The sequence below is a fragment of the Periplaneta americana genome, chromosome 15, assembly GCF_040183065.1.
Source record: "Periplaneta americana isolate PAMFEO1 chromosome 15, P.americana_PAMFEO1_priV1, whole genome shotgun sequence".
Taxonomy (NCBI): domain Eukaryota; kingdom Metazoa; phylum Arthropoda; class Insecta; order Blattodea; family Blattidae; genus Periplaneta; species Periplaneta americana.
In genome coordinates this window covers 112,152,984-112,175,369 of record NC_091131.1, presented here as the reverse complement: position 1 = coordinate 112,175,369, position 22,386 = coordinate 112,152,984, and the positions used below count along the sequence as shown (strand labels likewise).

The window sequence follows — 22,386 nt, the reverse complement described above, 5'->3', positions numbered from 1 at the left end:
ATGTTAAAGGAAGAAAGATAGGAGGAGGAGAAAAAAAAATAATGAAAAAGGGGGGAATAAAATGGGAATTACAGATCAAGAAACGAAGAAAGGCGGAAAGAAAATAAAACAAAGACAAATAAGAAAATAACAAAAAGGAAAAGGGAAGGAAGAAAGGAAGAAATCGCAACATGGAGAAGAAAAGGAAGAGAGAAAGAGAAAGAAGGGGAGATGTAAAAGGATGATAGGAGAGAAAAGGAAGATGAAAAAGTTAGAAAAATAAATGTACAAAAAAGAAAGAGTTGTATAAATAAAATATGAAGAAGAAAATAATTCTTTACTTAAGTTAATTTTAGCAATTAGCTATTCTGCTATATTCCAACCTGCAAGTTCCTTCTGCAGTTTCTTTAGATCCCCATCAACGTCATCGAAGTGAACAGTTGCTGCTCTATCAATGTCTCCAGGCTCTGGAATCGGCAAGGCCAATCCTGAGCTCAGAGGATCCTCGCATTTCTGCTAACATAGCATTCACATTTCATATTGAAGTGTATTTCTAGATTATTTTCAACTCCTAACCTATGTGACAGAGTCTGAAATAAAATAGACACAAATCTCTGCTCTTGAAATTTCTGAGAAACATTATACAACTCTGCCATTGAATATGAACTTTTCAACAAAGATGTCACAGATCTTTCTAATAACAACTGTACGTGATTGTTTGACATATTTTGAAATTATATATATATATATATATATATATATATTTTTTTCACATTTAATACAATTAGTAATATATACTTTTTTTTTTTTTTTCAAGATTCACATAGTTATAGAATCATAATTATTGAAAATCGGACACACATTAACATTAAATTTTTTACTCAAAATGATCTCAGACCTAAGTTTCGTAAGTACCCATATAGGCTATCTTCAGAAATCACTCTGCATATAATTTTAAATTGAATTTGAAAAGCTATATTTAATTTATTTTCACTAAATAACTGGTATTGGTACCTACTTCAGATTTAATGGTACAGTATTATTTTATACAGTATTACCACAGTCTAGTATATACAGTCACGAAGCTCGATATGTAGGAAATATGCATCCATAGATAGTTGCTAACCACTAGGATCGCTAATATTGGCTCATCACAGACAATGCGAAATAGTACCGGCACAGTCTATTGTTCCTAGTACCCTCAACAACTCAAGCTTCGTGACTGCATATACTAGACTGTGGTATTACACTGATATCAGTGAAGATTCAGTAAAAAATATGTGTGATAACTGGAGAAATTATTGTGTCCTTACCTTCATATATGTCCGCACAATGAAGTGCAACAGTGTCACAGAACTATCCTTGCTCTTTACATCTCGAAGTTTTGCAAGAATCTCGAGGCCAAACCCGTCAGCCTGTCCTCTCGTTCTGTTCCCACCATTCATATAATTTCCAAGGGCCAAAATGATGGCTAATACAGTCTTCAAGCTCTCGGACGTGGTCAGAAACTGATACAAAAAATAAAGACATAAGCAACTTACAGGCCTATTTGACTCAGGAGCTACAAAAGTTGAACTTCACTTTGGTATTTTGAAACCTGTTAATCAGTCTGTAAAAGTCACACTTTGGAAACCACTAACCTAGAGGATTTAGTGAAGACCAATTTTCAGAACATGAGAGGAGTTATAATAGGATGAAGACAATGGAAGGAGTGGACAGTTGGGTGTATTATAAGTAGTAGCATGTGCTACTGCCAGGAAGTCAAGAGGAGAATATCAATGGCAAATTAAGCTTTTAATAGGAAAATGAGCATTTTCTGCGAACTTTTGGAAAAACAATTAAGGAAGAGACTAGTGAAGTGCTTTGTATGGAGTGTGACACTGTATGGGACAGAAATATGGACATTACAATGAAGTGAAGAGAAACGATTGGAAGCATTTGAAATGTGGCTATGGAGAAGAATAGAGCATGTGAAATGGACAGACAGGATAAGAAATAAAATTGTGCTAAAAAGAATGGGTGAATAAAGAATAATGCTAACACTAATCAGGAAACGAAAAAGAAATTGGCTAAGAAAAACGGCACACTCAAGGATGCACTGGAAGGAATGGTAACAGATGAAAGACAACATTAAGATTCATGGATCTTATGCAGAGACGAAGAGGAAGGTGAAAAGAGGGAATATTGGAGATTGCTGGGTTTGCAGTGAAGGAACTGCCCATGGGCAGGAAATTCTGAATGGAAGGAGGAGTAATTAATAATGATTATACAGTAAAATCCCTCGTAATAATCCCAAATAACCCAATAACCCAAATAATCGGCAATACCAAAACAACGGCACTTTTGGCTGGGCCAAAAAAAAAAAAATGTTGAAGTCTGCCACATTGCCAGTCTGGGCATCAGTTTTGCCACACCACGAACTTTCGTTTTCAGTGAATATTCGAACCTAAAATTAATGTATTTTGTGTGTTGTATGATGTGTAATATAGAAAATCCACACAGTTTTTATGTTTATTCAGTTATGAGCAAGTGATAGAGAAATAAGCTTCACATGGCTGCAGTTGCAACATTTGGCACCATGAAATAAGATTTTTTTTATATACAGGTATTTATTAAATTATCCGGCAAAATCTCATATCCAGAACTAGTCTGGTCCCTTTGGTGAGGTTAAGAGGGATTCTGCTGTTGTAGTAGTAGTAGTAGTAGTAGTAGTAGTAATAATAATAATAATAATAATAATAATAATAATAATAACAATAACAACGTACCTGGCAAGTGGACTTCAGGTTGTTCAATTTGTTTTCAATGGACGAGATCGCATCATCAAATTCAGATTGGAACATGAAACAGGCTATACGATCCGCAAAGTTAGGAATCTCTGCAAGCTCTATGAGGAATTGCTCGGGTTTATCTAATGGCACATCTGGTTTGCTGCCCACATGATCTCGAATCATTGCCAACTCCTCATCTGTAGCCCTCTATTAACATACACAACAATAACACTACGTAAGTATGTTAATGATACGCATTACAAATATTTTCGCGAGTTTAGAAACTGAACTGCAGATTGTCACACATCAAATTATGGTATAAAGATTACAAGTACAAGTAATATTTCTTAAAAAAAACATTTAAGTGCATCCAGCGTAAGCTAAATCATAAAAAAATTCAGTGTCAAAGGCATATATATTTCAAAGATATCACACATTAAAATTTCAAGGAATTTACGAAAGCTTAAACATTTCCAATCATATTTTCTCAAAAATAACTATAGTCCACTTATACTCCTTGCTTCTGACCCAGTCAATTGTAACATATTAATTATAAAACTGGGATGATCAGAAAGAGGTAGAATGAGACTAGGACTATAATCTGTTAAGAAGAAGAAGAAGAAGAAGAAGAAGAAGAAGAAGAAGAAGAAGAAAAAGAAAAGGAAGAAGAAAAAGAGGAACTATAAAACTAAGGCAATAATATTCCATGGCACTTGCCACGAAAGAAAGAAAAAATTAGTATCTACATTAACTGAACAAGCGTATAGGTAATTCGTTTTCTTGTGGAACCAAGTGCATTCATACGCAGTGGCTCATAGTAACAACCTTATGGTGGGGGGTAAGAGAGCCAGCTAGCTTCCAAGTCGAAGCACAGCGAGGGAGGAAAGCTTCTGAGTCCACTCTTTCCTTCCCCTCACGAGCAGGTAGGTTTCACGAGATACCGAACTGCCTATAAGCCTACCGATACACATTAAAAAATTTGGGATCCAAGAACTCACATTTGAAAATACAGAAATTAAATAAAAACTAGAATTTATCAACATACGTGATATTCATTCATTCATTCATTCATAGTGTTCTGTCCAAAGGCAGGTCTTTCACTGCAAACCCAGAATTCTATAGCCTTTCCTATTTTCTGCCTTCCTCTTTGTCTCATATATCTTAATGTCGTCTATCATCTGATATCTTCTTCTGCACTGAAGTCTCCTCCCATTCACCATTCCTTCCAGTGCATCCTTCAGAAGACAGTTTCTTCTCAACCAGTGATCCAGCCAATTCCTTTTCCTCTTTCTGATCAGTTTCAGCATCATTCTTTCTTCACCCACTCTTTCCAACACAGCTTCGTTTCTTATTCTGTCTGTCCATTTCACATGCTCATACGCGATATAAACTATGAAAATCAATAGCGGTTTCTGTGTAGATAATTATATGATACAGAGAACAGGATAGACCTAGTAACGGAAGCCAAAAAAATAAGAATTCATTCTAACGAAATGTAGACATTGAATGATTAGAGGAAAACTGAGGAATGAACTTTCAAAATGTAATTCTTGTATGCTACACTTCTTCTTTTTAAGAAGAAATGAATAAAAAAAAAAAAAAAACCGCTGTCTGCATGAAAAAATTTAATAACAATGTATTTTCATAATACATTGCAAAAAAACATTCCAACTATAACCACCATTTGAAAAATCCTATTTTAAAAGTCGAATGATATGACGGGAAATGTAATAGACAAACTGTATTTTCATTTCCAAATGGAAATATATTGAGGGCTTTTCATGTAATTAATTTAATTTTCAACGTTGTTTTTGTTATTATTTCTAATAATGCATTTCCTCACATAAAAAATTTACATATTGAGTTTCAGAAATAACACAATCTTTAAAAATTAAGAAATAAAAATGTAATAATTGATACGGGAATATTTTATGATCATTTTCAAATCCGAGTTACCTTCACAATCACAAAGCTTATCAACATTACCATATGAGTAACTTATACAATTTCAGTATCTGCAATATCATCAGTAAACCAAGTTACCCAGTCTTGTTGTGCCATTGTCACCAGCAATAATTTTTTTAATAGATTCTCATACTTTTGAGTAGAAATTTTCGATCACACAGTTCTCACTACACTGCCATATCACTTATGTATACTGGTACGTATCCCTCTCAGTTTCACTCCTGACCACAATAGCATGCTACAAGGTGATTCGAGTCCTATCCCTAATTAATTATAACACAATTTTCCGGGAATCGAACCCAAGAAATAAATTATTAAACTGGAGTCTCTCTGCACACTGATGTTACCTTTTATACATACAGGGCAATTCACGAGGAAAGGTAAAAAATTTGGGATGTGAATTCTGAAGTCATTCTGAGTCAAAAAGTTCATATGAATATGGGTCCATTTTCGAATGGGTACGGAGATATGGCTCTTTGATTGCACAAAAACTTCTGGGATTCCATTGTACTAACTCGCATTTACAGCCATAACGGACAAATTTGCATACATACCTAATATTCTAGATGTCGGGTTCGATGTTTTCGCACATTTTCAAAGGTACCTCCTTCTGCTTCAATGCACTGTTGCGCTCGGGTATGAATCGCGCTCATCGCTCGGGAGAGTTGCACGTGGCTGTTCTTTATGCGGCATGCAGTATTCAAAATATGGTCGATTAGCGCCTCTCTCGTTTTCACCTTCCTTTGGTATACCAAGCCTTTCATCCAACCCCATAGACAGTAAACACCCTTCGATATGGTACTCTTCTGTTCGGAAAGTGTCGTTCATATTCAGCGACGGCATGCAAGAAACTTCCATCGCACAAACCATAAACATACACAATATCGGCGTATTCTGCAGTCGAAAATTTATAAGGCATCTTGAAAAACACAACTTAACACTTCCGATAACTGTTCCTGTATACCTACTGTACTGTAGATAGCTGACTGAACTGCTGTGAATGATAAGCGATAGTGTATTTGTGTTATGCGCGGGTTCTGTGTCATTACATCAGATAAGGGCAAGCGATTGGACATTTGTAATACCCGATCACCCGGTTTGTGAGGAGAATGAACTTATCCACATCGCTCACAATGCAGATTCCAATGTTACGTCAATCATTACGATCAGTGACCTTGTCTCACATCTCATGTCAGCAGCATATGGTAATGTCTGATTCATATTGGGGTGAGACGTTTTACCAAAAAAATGCATCTAGCTCTGCCATCGTTCGAAAACAGACCTATGTTCATATGAGCTTTTTCACTCAAAATGACCTAAGATATCGTATACTAAATTTTTTACCTTTTCTCGTGAATCACTCTGTAGATGACGGATTTGATTTGGTGATAGTAAAATGGTATTTGGCGAGATGAAGATTCGCCATATGATTATCTGACATTACCATTGGGGAAAATCGAGGAAAAAACCATCCAAGTAATCAGTTCAAGCGGGAATAAAATCTAAGCACAGCTCTGAATCAGTAGGCAAATGCACTACCGGTATATACTGTCTGAGCTATGCCAGGAGTACACAGCTTATATTCTATCTTTAACGCTAAAGAAGTGAGTTAAACTCTTCCTTTAAGAATCAATACGGAAAGAAATCAATATCGTAATCAATTACTTTTTAAATACTTACAACTTCATAAATCTGCTGCAGAGCCTCAAGATTAACCATCGATGTATCAAAGTTGTAAATTGCTGCAACAGAAATTTTAATAAATAGTACCAATACTTAAAAAATGACGTAACGTAAGGTTAGGCTGACCATAATTTCTCGAGATAAAAAAACGAGACGAAAAAGCGACAAGTTATGTTCTTAAAAATAAAGTAATTAGTAATGTTTTGTCTGATAAAATGCTTCTACATCAAACAGGATCAAATAATCCAGTTGAATTAAATATAAATATTGATAAAATTCCATTTCATCCATATTTTACATTGTAGGATGCATTATATTTTAAGTCGAACTCACAATAGCTAATCTTCGCAGAACATATGCAAAAACTTTAGCATGTTGTAGAGAGAGAGAGAGAGAGCTGCATTTTACCACTATCATACCATGAGTATTTTTCAGATGATCTTACTTTACGCGAAAAATTTTGGTCTTTCAGTACCTTGTCATAAAACCTATCACACTCCATGTCACAATTTTGTCTTACAACAACTCCTTTTGGTTGAGTTTTTATGTTTCTTTTACCATTATATTAAAGACAGAGAAAGAAAGTCATAATCACCGTTCTCTATTTCAGTGAACTCTACATGAAGACTGGAAGCCAGAATGCCCACACTCTGAGATCTCTTGCTATCCAGAATCTTCATAGCTTGCAGCTTGGAAGGTTTCTTTTCCTTCTTCTTTGTTGGCATGCGCTCTACCACTTGACGTGAGAACAAGTCGGAAAACTCCTTCATATCCTCAATTTGTGCCTCCTCTAACTTGTCCCACAGTACATCACCAGAGGGTGATGATGGTGAACTGAAAATATCAACGTTAAAATCAAGTCTTCAGTTAACTTAAACAGCATCGTGCAAATTATACAGATTTTTTTTCTCATTGTACATATAATGTATCAATTAAAATAGTTACTATCACATAAATATCTCATATATGTCTGTTAGACTCTAAGATGATGATTGAAAAACATGTGATGACACTACGGTTGCCAAAAAATAAGGAAGATGTAAGCGAACTTCCCAGGGATTTAGTAGTACATCATAAAATTGATTGTTTATTAAGGTGTAAGATTATTACCATTCTTAAAAAGCCAGTACCGGTATAGGTTTTAGTTTTTTATAAGGGATACAAGTGACATTTCTAAGAAGATGTGTTAAGTACATCCAAGGCAAGCTAAAGCATCTAAAATTTTAGTGGGAATGGAATATATCTTTCAACCACATTACACACTAAATTTGAAATAAAAATTTCACGGAATTTACGAAATCTTAAGTATTTTCAACCACATTTTCTAAAAAATAACTTAAGTGTGCTTATACCCCTTTGCTTCTGACCTCCTCAATTGTATTTCCAATTAGAGTAATGTTTCCCATTTGTCAACTGACTTCTGTGTCACATGGTATGCTGTATATATCACTTGACCATTTGATTTGAAAACATCTCTTGAAGTAAAGATCGGTTTAGTTTGTACTAGTTCTACAATCACTTAAAATGTTCCACACAATTAAGACAGGCATTCTGCAAATCTCCTACAATTTTTTCCTCCATGGTAGACATTTTCAAGAATATCACTTATGTTAATTAAATATAATATAAGCCCTAATATATTCCCCTTGGGGATATGATTGTATCTTTATATACTGTGGTTCCAGTAAGGGAAGTAGGGAAAAAACAGAGGCGGTATGCTACTCCAAGATTTTCCACTGGCATATCTCGATTTAAAAAAGGCATACCCCCTCCCTAACAACATACACATACATGATGTATACAAAGAATATGTAATAAAATCCGTCTGTCATAGCAGATGACCATACAGGTCCGGAAAACAATTTAAAAAATGCATATATGGAATAGAGATTAAACATTATATAAATGATTATGTAAAATGCCTATGAATTTCTTTAAGATATTTAAACAAATATTTTTATACATCTTGATTACACAACTCAACATACCAATGAACCGACAGGATTACAACGAAGAACTAAACACAATCAAATACATAGCACAAGAAAACGGATACAACCCCAACATAATAGACAACATAATACGCAAGACAAAACAAAACCACAAAAAACAGAAGAATATAACACAAACACAAGAACACAAAAAATACATCACACTAACATACGAAAACAAAAACACACATAAAATTGCAACCTCATTCAAGAAATTAAACTACAACATCGCATACAGAACAAATAACACTCTACAAAAACATCTCAACACACAAACAAACAAATACAACCACACAGGCGTATACAAACTCAAATGTAACACCTGCAACAACTTCTACATAGGACAGACAGGCAGATCATTTCAAACATGTTACAAAGAACACATCATAGCCATAACAAAATTACAAAACACCTCCACATATGCAGAACACATCACAAATGCCAACCACACCTACAAAGACATCAACACAGACATGGAAATACTGCACAGCCAACCAAAAAGCCAGAAACTCAACACACTAGAACAATATGAAATATACAGACACACGAAAACACACCCCAACGATATTCTCAACACACAACTCAATTTCAAAACACATACACTCTTTGACTCTACACTACGAACGCACCCACACAGGAAACAAGAGGCGCCAAGACCAACAACGACCAGTTCCGAAGATGACCGAAAATAGGTCGAAACATGTTAACAAGGTACGTTAATAATATTTAACACAAGAAAGTTAGAAAGTTCTTATCATACATATTCCGAAATATTTTTAATATCTTGAGATGTCATATCATATTGTTTTAAAATGTTAGTAGTATATTTATACGCTGATCTGCAGGCACCAAAAAGCAAACCCCTCACCTCCCATGTGTAATTAATTGTATTATATCTCTCACTCAAGTGAGGAACACACGGGCGGTAAATGACTTGTTTTCCTTGATCAACCGCTAATGCTTGAGATACATCCTTTTCAAACCATACAGTTTGGTCCAATATTACTGCCTTCTTCTTTTGTCTATTAAGAGCAACTATATCCGCTCATCTGTTACTGCCATACACAATGTACTTCTTCATGTACTTCAAGATTTTTATTTTTCCTTAAATGTGAGGCAATATAAGAGCGAACACTGTGATGACGTACATTGCGCAATAAATCTCCTTTAGGACATAATCCTAGCACATGATCAAGAGTCTCAGTCGCCTCACATCCTGGAGTTCTGCACTGTCGTGAAGTCGTTGTTCGCCGTAGTACTGATCTTACTGCTGCAGTATTGCATGACATTTTAATGGCAATGGTCCATTCTGATGACGATAATCCTTTTCTGTTACTCTGTTGTTTCATGCAGTCAGTAACGTGAATCTTTGGAACTTACGCAACACATTAAAGCTCTTAATAAAATAATTTCAAGTTACTTGAGTTATTAGATTATTTTGCAATGTCCATTGAGAGTTATCATTTAAAATAATGTTAAAGCTTCAAAGTCCCTTAATTAATTATTAATAAAAAGTGAAACAACAAAAATGACAGTCACTAAATTGGTAACAATGGCCATCATAAGCCTTCTATACTTGAAATACTACCCTTTTAAGCATTCCAGAAATTCAATTATCAAATAAACATGTCTAAATACACGTTGAATACAGTTCCTGAAGAGTGTGGTTTAGATTTACGAAGAAAACAGATAGTACTCTTTGCTGTGAAGAAATGTATAAACAAATTTTTACAGATCACATTTTTTCAGTGACAGTATGTCATTTTTCACTAAAGGTATATATTTTCTGGCCATAGAAACCAGTGGCGGTATTCCATACCAGCGCATACCACCCCACTTCCCTCACTGTGTGGTTCTGATAAAAGACTGATCACCATTTTTCTATTAATTAAGGTTTCTGAAATTTCAATTTGTTTATCTATTATACACACATTATTGAAACTATGAACTTCTCATTCGTAAAACATTTAATTTCATTAATAATACAGAGTGGAAGTGAAATAACTCTGCAGCTTTGGAGAGTGAATTGGTCATATTGAGTATAACAAAAACGTCTAATACCATATCAGTGGGAATTTTATAGTTTTCGAAAGAAAATGCGTGTTTTCTGAAAACTTTAACGTAATCAATGTGAATAATTATTATTCACAGGACCTTCATTCCTGTCAATACCTATAGAGAACGTAATAATTTTTTTTCCCCTTTATCGTATTTAGATAGAATGGACACTTTTCATCTAAATTATATAAAAAGTATTGCAAATTTGTTGCCTGACTAACAAGACTAGATGTGGCAACACTGATCAGCTGTTCTCGACTTTCTTTCACTAGGGATAGGGGATAATTGAGGAGCGTTTTTGCAAAAGTTGATAGATGCAAAAATTTTAGAAAGTGAATTACATATTGATATCATATGTTTTCTACCTCCGGAATCGATCTATGAAATCAGATTTACTAAAACTTGATTCATACCGTATGTAGAGACTACCAAACCTTCCAGGTTTTTTCAAAACTCGATAGATCCTGTCACTTAGTGTAATTTCTGTAAAATCTTGATTTCTGCATCTATTGACTTTTGCAAAAACGCTCCTCAATTGGTAGTCAAGGTCGTCTTGTCCCAGTATTGCATGATCTTCTGATCTTAAGTTTAGTTTGTATTGCCATTCAACTTAGCATATTGCAATTGGCATACCGTTCTATGCACATATACAGAAAGGTTTCCGGTAGGATATTAAATATTGTAAATAGTGAACTCAGTGATTTTGAAGTGTTAGTTGAAAATAGCAAACATATGTGTCAAAATATTGTAAATAGTAAAGTCATGGTTTGTGATAGTGCCAATTAAAATATTGTAAATAGTAAAATCAGTGTTTGTGAAAGTGCTATTTAAAATAATGTAAACAGTAAAGTCAGTGTCCATGGAAGTGCTAGTTAAAATATTGTAAATAATAATCTCAATGTTTGTCAAAGTGCTGGTGTTAATAATACGTGGATAGTGCATAAAAGGACCAAAGAACAAAGTGCTGAGACTAGTAAAGTTTAACAGGATTAATAACCATGCCATGATAGTATCTACAACTCGCCTGGATTGGCTTACCAAGCAAGTTGGCTACCCATAAGCACCCCTGTAAAGGGAGTCCAACCCCCAGCACAGGAGGCCTTTGCCCAACATGGGACATCATGTCTATATCATTCATTCAATACCCAATGCAGAGATATTCAATGCTGTCTGCTAGCTGGTCTGTGACACAGGCAGCGTAATTTCAACATTTCGCAATCGGGGTCGACAACGACCTGATGAAATTGATGACAGGGAAAAAGAGATTTTAAATTTGGTAGAGAGAAACCTGAGCCGAAGCAGTCACTTAATTTTGCAATACGTAGCCTTTTGTTTACTCTCACGTTGGATGAGTTCAATGCCTCTATTTGGAATTTTGGACATTGCGTTGTTGCCAGCAAGTTTATACTTTTGATGCAATTATTTAATTAACAATACACTTAATCTCAAAACATACAATAGATTTTTGTTTATTTTCATGTAATCTATCCCTTCTTTCAATGTGCAGGGTTATATCGCTTTCACCCTCTACTGCGTGTTCAGTTCAAAGTGTGTCATGGCTCGCCGTATGCTGTCATGTGGCTAGCCGATGAGCCTAGAGAATTCAATCTTCCTACACTTCCTCAGAGGCGTATTACCTATGTGCCAGAGAAATTGCCTAGCAAGTACGGCGTTCATCCTGAAGAGTATGTACCGATATGTACGGTAACGCTGATAGTGGCAGGAATATGAACTGTTTGGAAACACGTACTGAGGTGAGTTTTTTTCTTACTGTCAGGGTATGGCGACAGGATTAAGACGATTACTTACGTATTTGTTGACATTAACTTGGACAGTCAACATGGACACGGAGCATTTGATTTGTGTTGTGGAATGTTGCCGTAAGCAACCGATGATAACAAATACCCTGCGTACGACTTGCCCGCGCAAAACACAGTTCGAAAGAGGTTATGGTAGCACACAGACCATACAGGCCGCCATCTGTTGCTACGACGTTCAAGTTATACCATACACGTTCTCAAGTTCAGATTGAACGCCTTGAATAATAGGCAACTTCTCTGACATAAAAGCTGAAACTCGCTTCAAATCTTTGACTCACAACAGTGACGTCATGACACATTTTGAAATGAACACCCAGTATATTATGATCAACAATGTCAAATACATTTAAGAAGACTAAAGAAAAAAAATACCGATTGCATGGTCACCTTGATCTAATACTTCAAGACGTTTTATTGAAATCTACAATAGGAGACTGAGTTTTTGCTTGCTATAACATCCGGATTTTTAGACATACCTGTTGACTACAGGCACTGGTACTGGAGGGGTCACGATGATCCTGGTCCAGTACAGAGGCTTCATTGGAACCATGGGGCTCACTGGCTGCTTCCTCATCACTGCAATGTTAACATGCAATCACACTGACAAACAACACTTACCCTAGTTTCCCAGATTGTGGTAGTACAAATCCAATAATAAAATAATTATGCAACATGTTAAAGTTAAACATGCTGTATCTATTTAAGAAATTAACCAATTTGTCTCAATTGTATAGTTAAAAAAATTTATACTTCGAGTATATCAACCAGTGGCACTTACGTTACTTTTCACTTTATCATAAACAGCTAATTTAATTTTAATTTTTGTAAATAATTCATATGTATATTATTTTTAAATATTTTTAAATCTGAGACATCTTTCTAAAAATGGACATTGAGACATCATTTTTCTACGTGAAACTTATAGGCCTACCCTAATCCAAACCACATAATTTTGAGGATGCATGTTTCACACTCTTTCATTTCACATTATTTCTTATGTAATGAAAAACAAAGAAATACTGTTAGGGCCTTGTTTGTAAATCACAGTTTTATGCAATTTTTAAATAACATGGCGTTAATAAGTCTTCTTTTTTAAGCAGAATTTCATATATTATTTCACGAGCAAATATTAACTTATGGATACTATGAACAAAAGGTATCCATTAGTTCAACAAACAAGTAGAATGCTAACGGACAGATAAAAAAAATACCAAAATCCACTTTCCCAATATCGTTTATCTAAGAAATTTATATTTCTGTGAAAACCTGGAAATTAATTTTTGCAAAATTACAATACTTTCTGCTTACCAGTACTTCATATAAGGAGTATAAAAAGAAAGAGTGCAATATAATTTTGTACATATATTCCTATTATATAATACATTTATGGAATAATTATTATTAAACAATTAACTGAAGAACATTTATATCAAATCTAAGTAGGCCTACTGTATGCATCTTACAATGGTCAGTCAATTTTATATGGAAATATTTTTAAATTAACGCATATTATTTGAGCTCCAATGTTCAACTTCTATATTAATACAGTATCTTTTATGGTAAGAAGTATCTTCTTTCAGAATTCGTAGAATGAATCCATTCTCAGTACAATATCATTACGATTTTTCTGCAAAAGGAACAGGGAACAGACTTGAACCCCCAGTTTCTCCAGGTGCTTTGGTTTCCCTTATCATTCATTTTCTGTTGCATCCATGCTATCGTCATTGCCAAAAACTCTGAATATTCTCTATAGCTCTCATAGAAAAATATTTCCTCCATATCTTACCCTAATCACCATATGAGACATCAAAACTTTTTCTTCTGTTTTTAATAATTTCGTTCCATATTAGAGACCGGATTTGTATGCAAACTGCATTTTTTTACATATTTCGAAACATATGAGAAAATGTTCTTTGAAAATGGCGGTATAGTTGATGATTTTTTGAGGTCACGTACAACAATATTATCCCTAAGAGAAGTTGGTAAGTCAAATGTCTTTCTAAAATCCTCAAAGAATTTTGGAATAGCTCCTCGAGAACCTATTAACAAGCCATAAACTTCAATATGGTTCAGATTGTATTTAGATTTAAAATAGTCCACAGTAGGTTTATAGATGTTTTGTTTTTCTTTGTAAATTTCGAGAGCTTGTTGACATCCCAACTATATATACAGAGTAAATATACATACATGCACTTTTATTACAATGGAGAATAGATTTGTAAAGTAATCAACATTTTATTTTACAACAATAACTCCTCAAAGAAATATACATACTAATATATATTTTTTTAAATTTTTTGTGGCATTAGTTCCCATCAGGTAAAGTAGAATGAACATCTTCACTGTACCGAACATTAGTTACTGGCAGACGCAAAAGTTCCACGAACAAAAATCTAAGAAAGACTTCCATTACATAATGCAACAAGAGAAAATAAGGTAAATTAATTTACAAGATGTCTATCCTATCATAAATACATAAATTGTAATTGAATGTTTATAATGCATATTTTAGTAATTTTATGCATATTATGATGAAATCCTGCACAAATATCTGGGTTTTATATTATTTTAAAATTTAAATGAATTTTACAATTTTCGTTAAATTTAAACACAATACCAGTATATCTACGTATTATAAGAAATCATGAAAGTCAGTTTCTGCTTTTGTTACAGCTGGTGCAACACAAAATACCTGGATATTAGCATGTAATCATGCATGCAAAATTTCTTATTGTCTCAAGCCTGCTATTTACTCTCTCAAAAGCTAAAGACAAGAAAATTAAAAAATAAACAATGCCTCCCACACAAATACAGAAAGCAATAATTATAAAACAACATATCTTACTATTCACATTTAATACTTCAACCTACTAGGCTACCATAAAAATAATATTTTGTTTGGTTAAAATAATGAGTTAGGACACTGCTTGCTTATATGTCACAGCCAAACACTCATGTATCAGTACAAACTCAAGGAATTCCCATTGTTACTTTGTCTATAACAGTGGTCGTCAGCACTCGCTGAAATGGGTAGAGTGCATGGAGGGTAAGGAAATATGTTCTGTCGTGCACAAGGGATAGGGAGACAGCATACCCGCCAGCAGCCACAAATGCACGCTAGAGCAGTATCTTGTCGCAGGTAAGAGACGCTAGCCCAAAGGTGCAGTGTTCTGATGATTGCTGGTCTATAACATTATTCACTGTATGAATTCTGTGGAGTTGGTCTTCTGGTAAAGATGGCACTGTTAGTAGCCTACATCACAGAATTATGAATTATGAGATTATGGAATGGGAACAGTGGATGTGAAAGTATCTCGAGAAAACCTGTTCCAACACCGTCTTTGTTACAAATTCCACTTGGACTCACCGAGATTCCAACTCAGGTCTCCATCATGAAAAGTCAATGCTCTTGTGTTAACTAAATGGTGTGATAGTTAACTTGTATTAATGTTTATTATGAAAAGTGACATGAATTTATTTTGAGCTTCAGCTATTTAATGTTCTAAAAGTTTTAGATACGGTATTATTAATTATAAAATATGTTCCGGAATCTTTTTTACCATCTATATATATGCTATATTAACAATACTTTCTAAAATGATATGCAAAATAATAAAGAGTTAAGATTTTTGATTAGCTTATAAAGTAAACTCTTAAATAACACGACGTTTTCAAATGGTATTTCATTGTAATATTCTTACAATAATCAAGTAACAGAATTTAAATTTATAAATCCTTCCGCATGACAAAATAATGAACGTAACTTAATGAAATTATATTTCAAAGTGGTAAGAGAAATCTTTTGAACTTTTAAAAATTTACAGTACCGGTACTGTACTAATGAAATTTTCAAAGTAATCAGAAATCATAATTCAAAGCAGTAATAGAAATCTCACTAACTTTAAAAAATGTATGGTACTAATCAAATTTTCAAAATACTCGGTTTTAATTACGGTTAGGCACATAAACTGCATTAAAAGAAGCAAACAAAACATCTAAGCAAGCACAGCAACAACACGCAAATAAACCATATGAATTAATATCACAGAAGTACACAGTAACATTTTTAAAAATGAAGAAAATACTGAAAATATACTAATGATAATCATACAAAAACTGTACTCGATAATTTTTCTACATTTCTAATAAAAATGATTTTCATTTTCCTCACATATGAAATTTATGTACCGGTAGCCACTATTTTTTTTCTGTATACATTAAGAGAATACCGTAACTGAAAAAAAATTTATTGTTTTAGAAATGAGAAGAGAAATATTGGAGAATTTTCTAAATTCCTTAAATATGTAGTACCGGTACTGTTTCTTTCTTGCTAGAATTCAGTTGGTAAGGATAAAGATAATTTTATAAGAGAAATAAAAGAGTCACTCGTGTAACAACAGTACTATTATTTCAACACAAAATATTTCTATAGGGTAACTAAATATAAACTGTTAAAAATGTGTAATAAAGATGTACAAAATATTTATAATACAAAATGTTTCTATACCATCAATTTGTTCAGATAAACAGAAGATTTCTTAAGGTTAGAACCTATATGAATTTACTACACGGAACTTTACAAAGCAAAATGCCACAACAATGCAAAGGCTTAAAATATTTAAATGATAAATAAAAATAATTATGTAAGGATGCAGCATGTTAAAGAACTGTAAATCGTTGACTTCATCATCTAGTTGCCTGGTTTCCTAGATATATAAAGGCATACTCTGAATGGAAACGTAATCATAAAAACACCTATCATTATTCACACCATCAGTATAGGAAGAATTACAAATCTGGCAATTCATACAAACACTTACTATTTTATTTAACTATGCTTCTAAATAATTAACTTAGTTATTCATAGTCTGTGAAATGACAAAGTAATGACAACGAACTGTGAATGAAAATGGGAAGGAAAAACCAATATACTCGAAAAAGTCGTGATAAATTATTTCACAATCGAATTCCTTTTCATTTGGTAAGGATCTGTCAACTGATTTAAGCATCAAATACAGGAGAAATTAAAATTATGAGCCCACTTATTGCTGATTAAAGTGTATTTCGTTATATTTTCATATTTCCTTTAGTAAGTAGCCACTGATTGAATACTTTATTTAATTTCCTTTGAGTGTGACCAATTATTAATAATATCATTTCTTCACTAACATAAAACACTTTCAAAATGTTCCACTGCTTTCCTAAAATTACTTATGGGTGAAGTGCTATTATACGGAGTACACATTTTGCTCCAGTTCAGGACCAGTTTACTATCCAACTTCGGACACAATAATTATTATACCTTATTGGTTTATAGTGTCCAACCATCCTCATATTCTCTACTTAGTTTTATACAACACCCATGAGGTTACATAAGACATTGCTACATCTATACATGTAGTTTCATCCACGAAACAATTCAAAGATCTAACTGGAAACAGACTCAGTAGATAGATCTGTGATGTCAGAAATGAATCAAACTTTTATTACAGGCTTACCCGCAGACAGCTGGTGACATCACTGCCAAGTAAAATTCAGATGTGTGAACGCATAGCTAACAAACCTAACCTCAGAAGTGTTTGATTAATGGTCTGCTGAAATTTTGAGAAGTTTTGTGATCATCTGCTGATAAGAAGAGCTATTTTCACAGTGAAATTGCTTGCTGCTGTCATTAACATTAAAAATGTAGTTAAATTAAAAATTAAAATGATGTTCGAACAATCTTTTAACTACACCTTCTACATTTTTTTTTAATTGGGGACTTTAATTGAAGTAAATTTATAATGGCAGGCAGAGTAACTATCTCATGCCCCCATGTTTTATGTTGCTACCAGTGCACTTCATTAGAACCGGGTACCCAGCTTCGAAGCCATTAGCCCTGTGAACTTACATGTATTTATTTTCCCCTATTACCAACCTATATGAAACCAAATTGCTGATATGTAGGTACAGAAGATACAGCTGTTTCAAAATGAGAACTTAGTTTTGAATAACCTTATATACAATTAATTTGTTAGGAAGGGTACGCATTTTCATTTCTATATAGCAATGAAATTAGTACTAGTACTGGTACATTTAATGCACGATTTGGTTCAAATAAGTAAGATTTCAGCTTTTAAAGTAATAATTTAAATATAAAATTTAGTATCAATGCATGCCTAAAAAAATATTTTAATCTGAAATTAAATTTTCTCTAATAGCAACTCAAATGTTTAATACTTTGAATGTAAGGTAATACTAATAACAGTAACTTGACTTCAGCCAGGCTTTCAATGTTTACAATGAAATGTTATAACTCCCTAAGCTATTCCGCCACTAACGGCAGGTTCATACAATAATTAACTTTTCTACAATTTTAACTACTTAATAGACCTATTAAAAAGAATATACCGGTATTGTTGCTACTGTTCATTCCTGTAATACGTCTGTAACAGTTATTCCAATAAATGCATGAGGCGTGATCAAATAAAACTTCTTTGTTTTTCTTTTGAACAGATAACAGATGGACTAAACTGCTTTGGCAGATATTTCTTTCAAATTCTCGTTATCATGAGAACAAACAGAAGTGGCTGCTGTGAAATATTATTTATAAAATCATATTAGAAGATTAAGGTATTGGAAAAAAAAATCGTAGAAAATGAATGGAAATTTTATTTTTTAGTATAGACATTTACCTCCGAGGAGAGGACATAAGTCCACAGAATGGATTTGACTACGGGTTATAAATTAAAATGAATTTATAAAAAAAAGTAAGTACTGATAATAAATTCAAAACAATAACACAATCAGATTTTTGGCATATTGTCACATCCTCTCGATTATGTAATTCTACCCGTAATCGAACAGCAGATCTACTGGTACTTGTCAAGAAAGCCACCAAATTCATCTCAACTTTGAAAACAGCTCTTTGTCTCTCACATTTAAAAAGTATCATATTGGTAAGATTTTTTACTAAGCGTTTACTTGTACCATTGAATGGACATTATAGTATAATAAAAACATTTTTAACATCAGAAGAGAAGAAATTAGAGTAACTGTGCTGGTTAAAATTGTGCATTGAAGGCCGATTAAGTAAGCTGACTATAAAGAACACAGAAGATTAATTCGTCTACCTAGATACGATTGTTAACATGGCACCAATTCGTAGAGTGAAAGGAATTTATTCTGCAGAAAAAGAAATACTTCGAAGCACTTTATAAAGGAGCCAGATAACAAAGAAATTACTGTAACATTCTTAAAAAAACATGTTTCATTTGATCACGCCATAATTTATACTGGTATCTTTTAATTTATTGTCTGAAAGTAAATAAAGCAATAACATTCTCTATCTACATCATAGTTAAAATTAGCACCCAATGAGTAAGACAGTGGTTCCCAACCAGTGTGTCGCGTGCGTCACGCAGCCCCATGGAGTGTGTTGCGAAATTTTGTAATTGAAAAATAAATGATATGCCATCCAGAAAGTCTCTTTACAACGCATTTTTTGTTTACAACGAAGTCTTTGATATAGTATATTTTATTTTGAGATAGACTTTACTATGAAACTTGGACGCCTGCAACAATGCTCAATTTAATTTTTCTGCCTAGCGAAAGTTCAAATGAAAGTGAACACCTGCAATAATGCTTAGTAATTCGTTTGCTCTTCCCACTTAGTAATAAACAGAATTTAGAATCGTCAGAATATATTGATCAGTTTCAGTATATACAATATGTATGTGTGAGGGGGTGATAGTACGGCTATTTTATCACAAGTGCTTTATTTAGATTTTGACATGACTAAAGTTTTAATTCGAATCAAGTCTTGGGTTAGATGACAGCAGTGCTAATTCAAATAATGTGAGCGAAAATTCTCTTCTGGATTCACAAAAACGCACCGCGTTTCGTAAATATAGTGATGGATACTTGCTATGTGGTTTTACATGGCGTGGAGATGAATATAAACAAAATCCCAAGTGTCTTATATGCGAAAATGTTTTGTCAATTCACTCCATGTTGCTGAATAAATTAAAAATACATTTAGAACTGCCGTTTTCAACGTCATACTTGTGTGAATCAACATTTTCTACCATAAAAATAGTGAAATCTAAACAAAGAAACAGACTCCTGCATCTTGAAGATGATTTACGTGTTGACCTGTCAACCATAAGGCCACAAATAGACAAACTCTATGGAATCCACAAAGCTCAGACTTCACATTAATTCAAACAGGTGAGTTTTCAAAACGGTAATAAAAATCTTTCATCGGACATCCAGCATAGATAGGTTGGGATTTTTTACACATACCTTTGTTTTTTTTTTCTAATGTCACTCAAGTTGCTGCTTGCTTTTTAGAATTGTCGACTGCGTATTAACATCGACATATCTACAACATTAGATGTCTGACACTACATAGAAGTTACTTGTTATCATTATATTATTATTAATAAAAACAAATAAGTGTGTCGCTATATCATGGGCGTTCAGTAAAGTGTGTCGTCAGTCAAAAAAGGTGGGGAACCACTGGAGTAAGAAATGAAATACTGGTAGCCTATGTAACTTATTTCCTTTCTGTTTAGTGAAATTTCATCATAATGATTTAATTTTGTCACTCACATAATACTGCTATATACAGTAGCCATTTCAGTGTAACATTTGCTAATAAATTTAGTTATAAACTCCATACCGAGTTAATACGTGTTACCTTACCCAGGCAGGATCCTTTATTTGGTTATGTTAGTCAAGCACATGTGCACCCTTACTGAAAACCGAGCATGCAGCAAGTGATGCTCGCCTCAGCAGAAGAAGCAGAAGCAGTTGAGTGGGTCCTCTTACCTGTGTTAAATCCGGGTGCCACTACCAGGGTCAGGTGAGGGAAGGAAAATGTGAGAAATCAGGTGTCAATTAATGAGTTGCAAAAAATAAAAAAATAACTCAAAAAGAAAAATAACACAACAAAAGAGGAAATAAACTGAACTAAATTAATAATTACTATCCTATTATTTAAAACAAACTGCGTTTAGGAATTAAGAGGAACTGTTAGTGGATTAATTTAAATTAAGAATATTAATGCAAGATTCATTACAAACTACATATATGTTTTCAAAAAGTTAGTGCTAATAGTTCTAATAAACTAATAATTCATCATCTTTCAACTTTGTAAGTTATACCTAAGCAGAGAAATTAAAATCAAAGTCCATTCAAAAGCAAGTAAGTAGACATTTCTTTCCCTTCAACTATGCACCATTTTATAGTTAATTGGCCTCGTTTGTCGAATTGTTACAATGACTGTCAATGGATCCGATGTTTTCAAGTTCGAACACAGAACAGAGATAGAACAAATAATAAAGGAAAACATGAGACAAGTATAAATTTATTTCTTAAACAAAAGAATGGGTTGATTACATAAAAAAAACCAAAGAAAATCATTTAAAATATGGAAAATAATTCAGAAAGGAAATACCGGTACAGTAAGCTGGGGACCCAATGTAACGTATTTGTGGAAGGAACATAAAAGACATCTTGCCATGAATCGAAGGGTTCGAAGCAAAATTTACTGACCATTTCTTACTCACATTAAAAATTAATTCCGTTAGCCATCATCTTCATGTATCATAGTATATAAACGAATTCTACCTTGTAGGTGTATCTATCTCAGAAATTGAATACTTCACATTGCTCGTCAGCAGATTAAGGAAGGTCTTAAATGACAAATTCAGGAGATACAGGAAATCAACTAGGCTCCTGAAGTTTTCATTTTGATCTTACCCAGTCCGAGACAGTTGAGATATCGGTACCAACTCCATAATGTGCTGCGATATTTTGTAATATTGCGCCATTTTCCACTTATCTCACAGCTTTATGTCTTTGTTTGGTAGTTACAGGCCTAATCAAACGTTTATGTCTTGATAACATTGTAAAATCACACACTTGATTAAAATAATTTGACTCAATATGCATCAAAAACTGCTTAACACCTACGGCATCACAGAAATCAATACACGCGGAATCAGTTGTCACCTCTCATTCAGTCATGATTGGTTCTACAATTCTTGGATATGGTTGGAACAAAAGGTGCATAAAAAAGAATAACTTTCACGAACAACTTGCACCCGCGGCCGCAAGTGAATATAAAACAAGTGA

General features: G+C 33.6%; 1 protein-coding gene across 7 annotated transcripts in view; it reads right to left on the bottom strand.

The window, feature by feature from the left end:
- ed (echinoid) overlaps positions 1–22,386 on the bottom strand; it is a 927,271-nt gene that overhangs the window by 8,892 nt on the left and 895,993 nt on the right. For 5 of the 7 annotated variants that reach the window (XM_069847996.1, XM_069848001.1, XM_069847998.1 and 2 more), the window contains 7 exons: positions 21,079–21,099; positions 12,744–12,843; positions 6,994–7,232; positions 6,396–6,457; positions 2,748–2,957; positions 1,293–1,487; positions 363–495 (listed from right to left, as the gene is read on the bottom strand). In XM_069847996.1, coding sequence (XP_069704097.1) covers positions 363–495; positions 1,293–1,487; positions 2,748–2,957; positions 6,396–6,457; positions 6,994–7,232; positions 12,744–12,843; positions 21,079–21,099 — 960 coding nt within the window. The remainder of the gene's footprint in view (positions 1–362; positions 496–1,292; positions 1,488–2,747; positions 2,958–6,395; positions 6,458–6,993; positions 7,233–12,743; positions 12,844–21,078; positions 21,100–22,386) is intronic. The other 2 variants (XM_069847999.1, XM_069848000.1) reach the window with 2 other exon arrangements.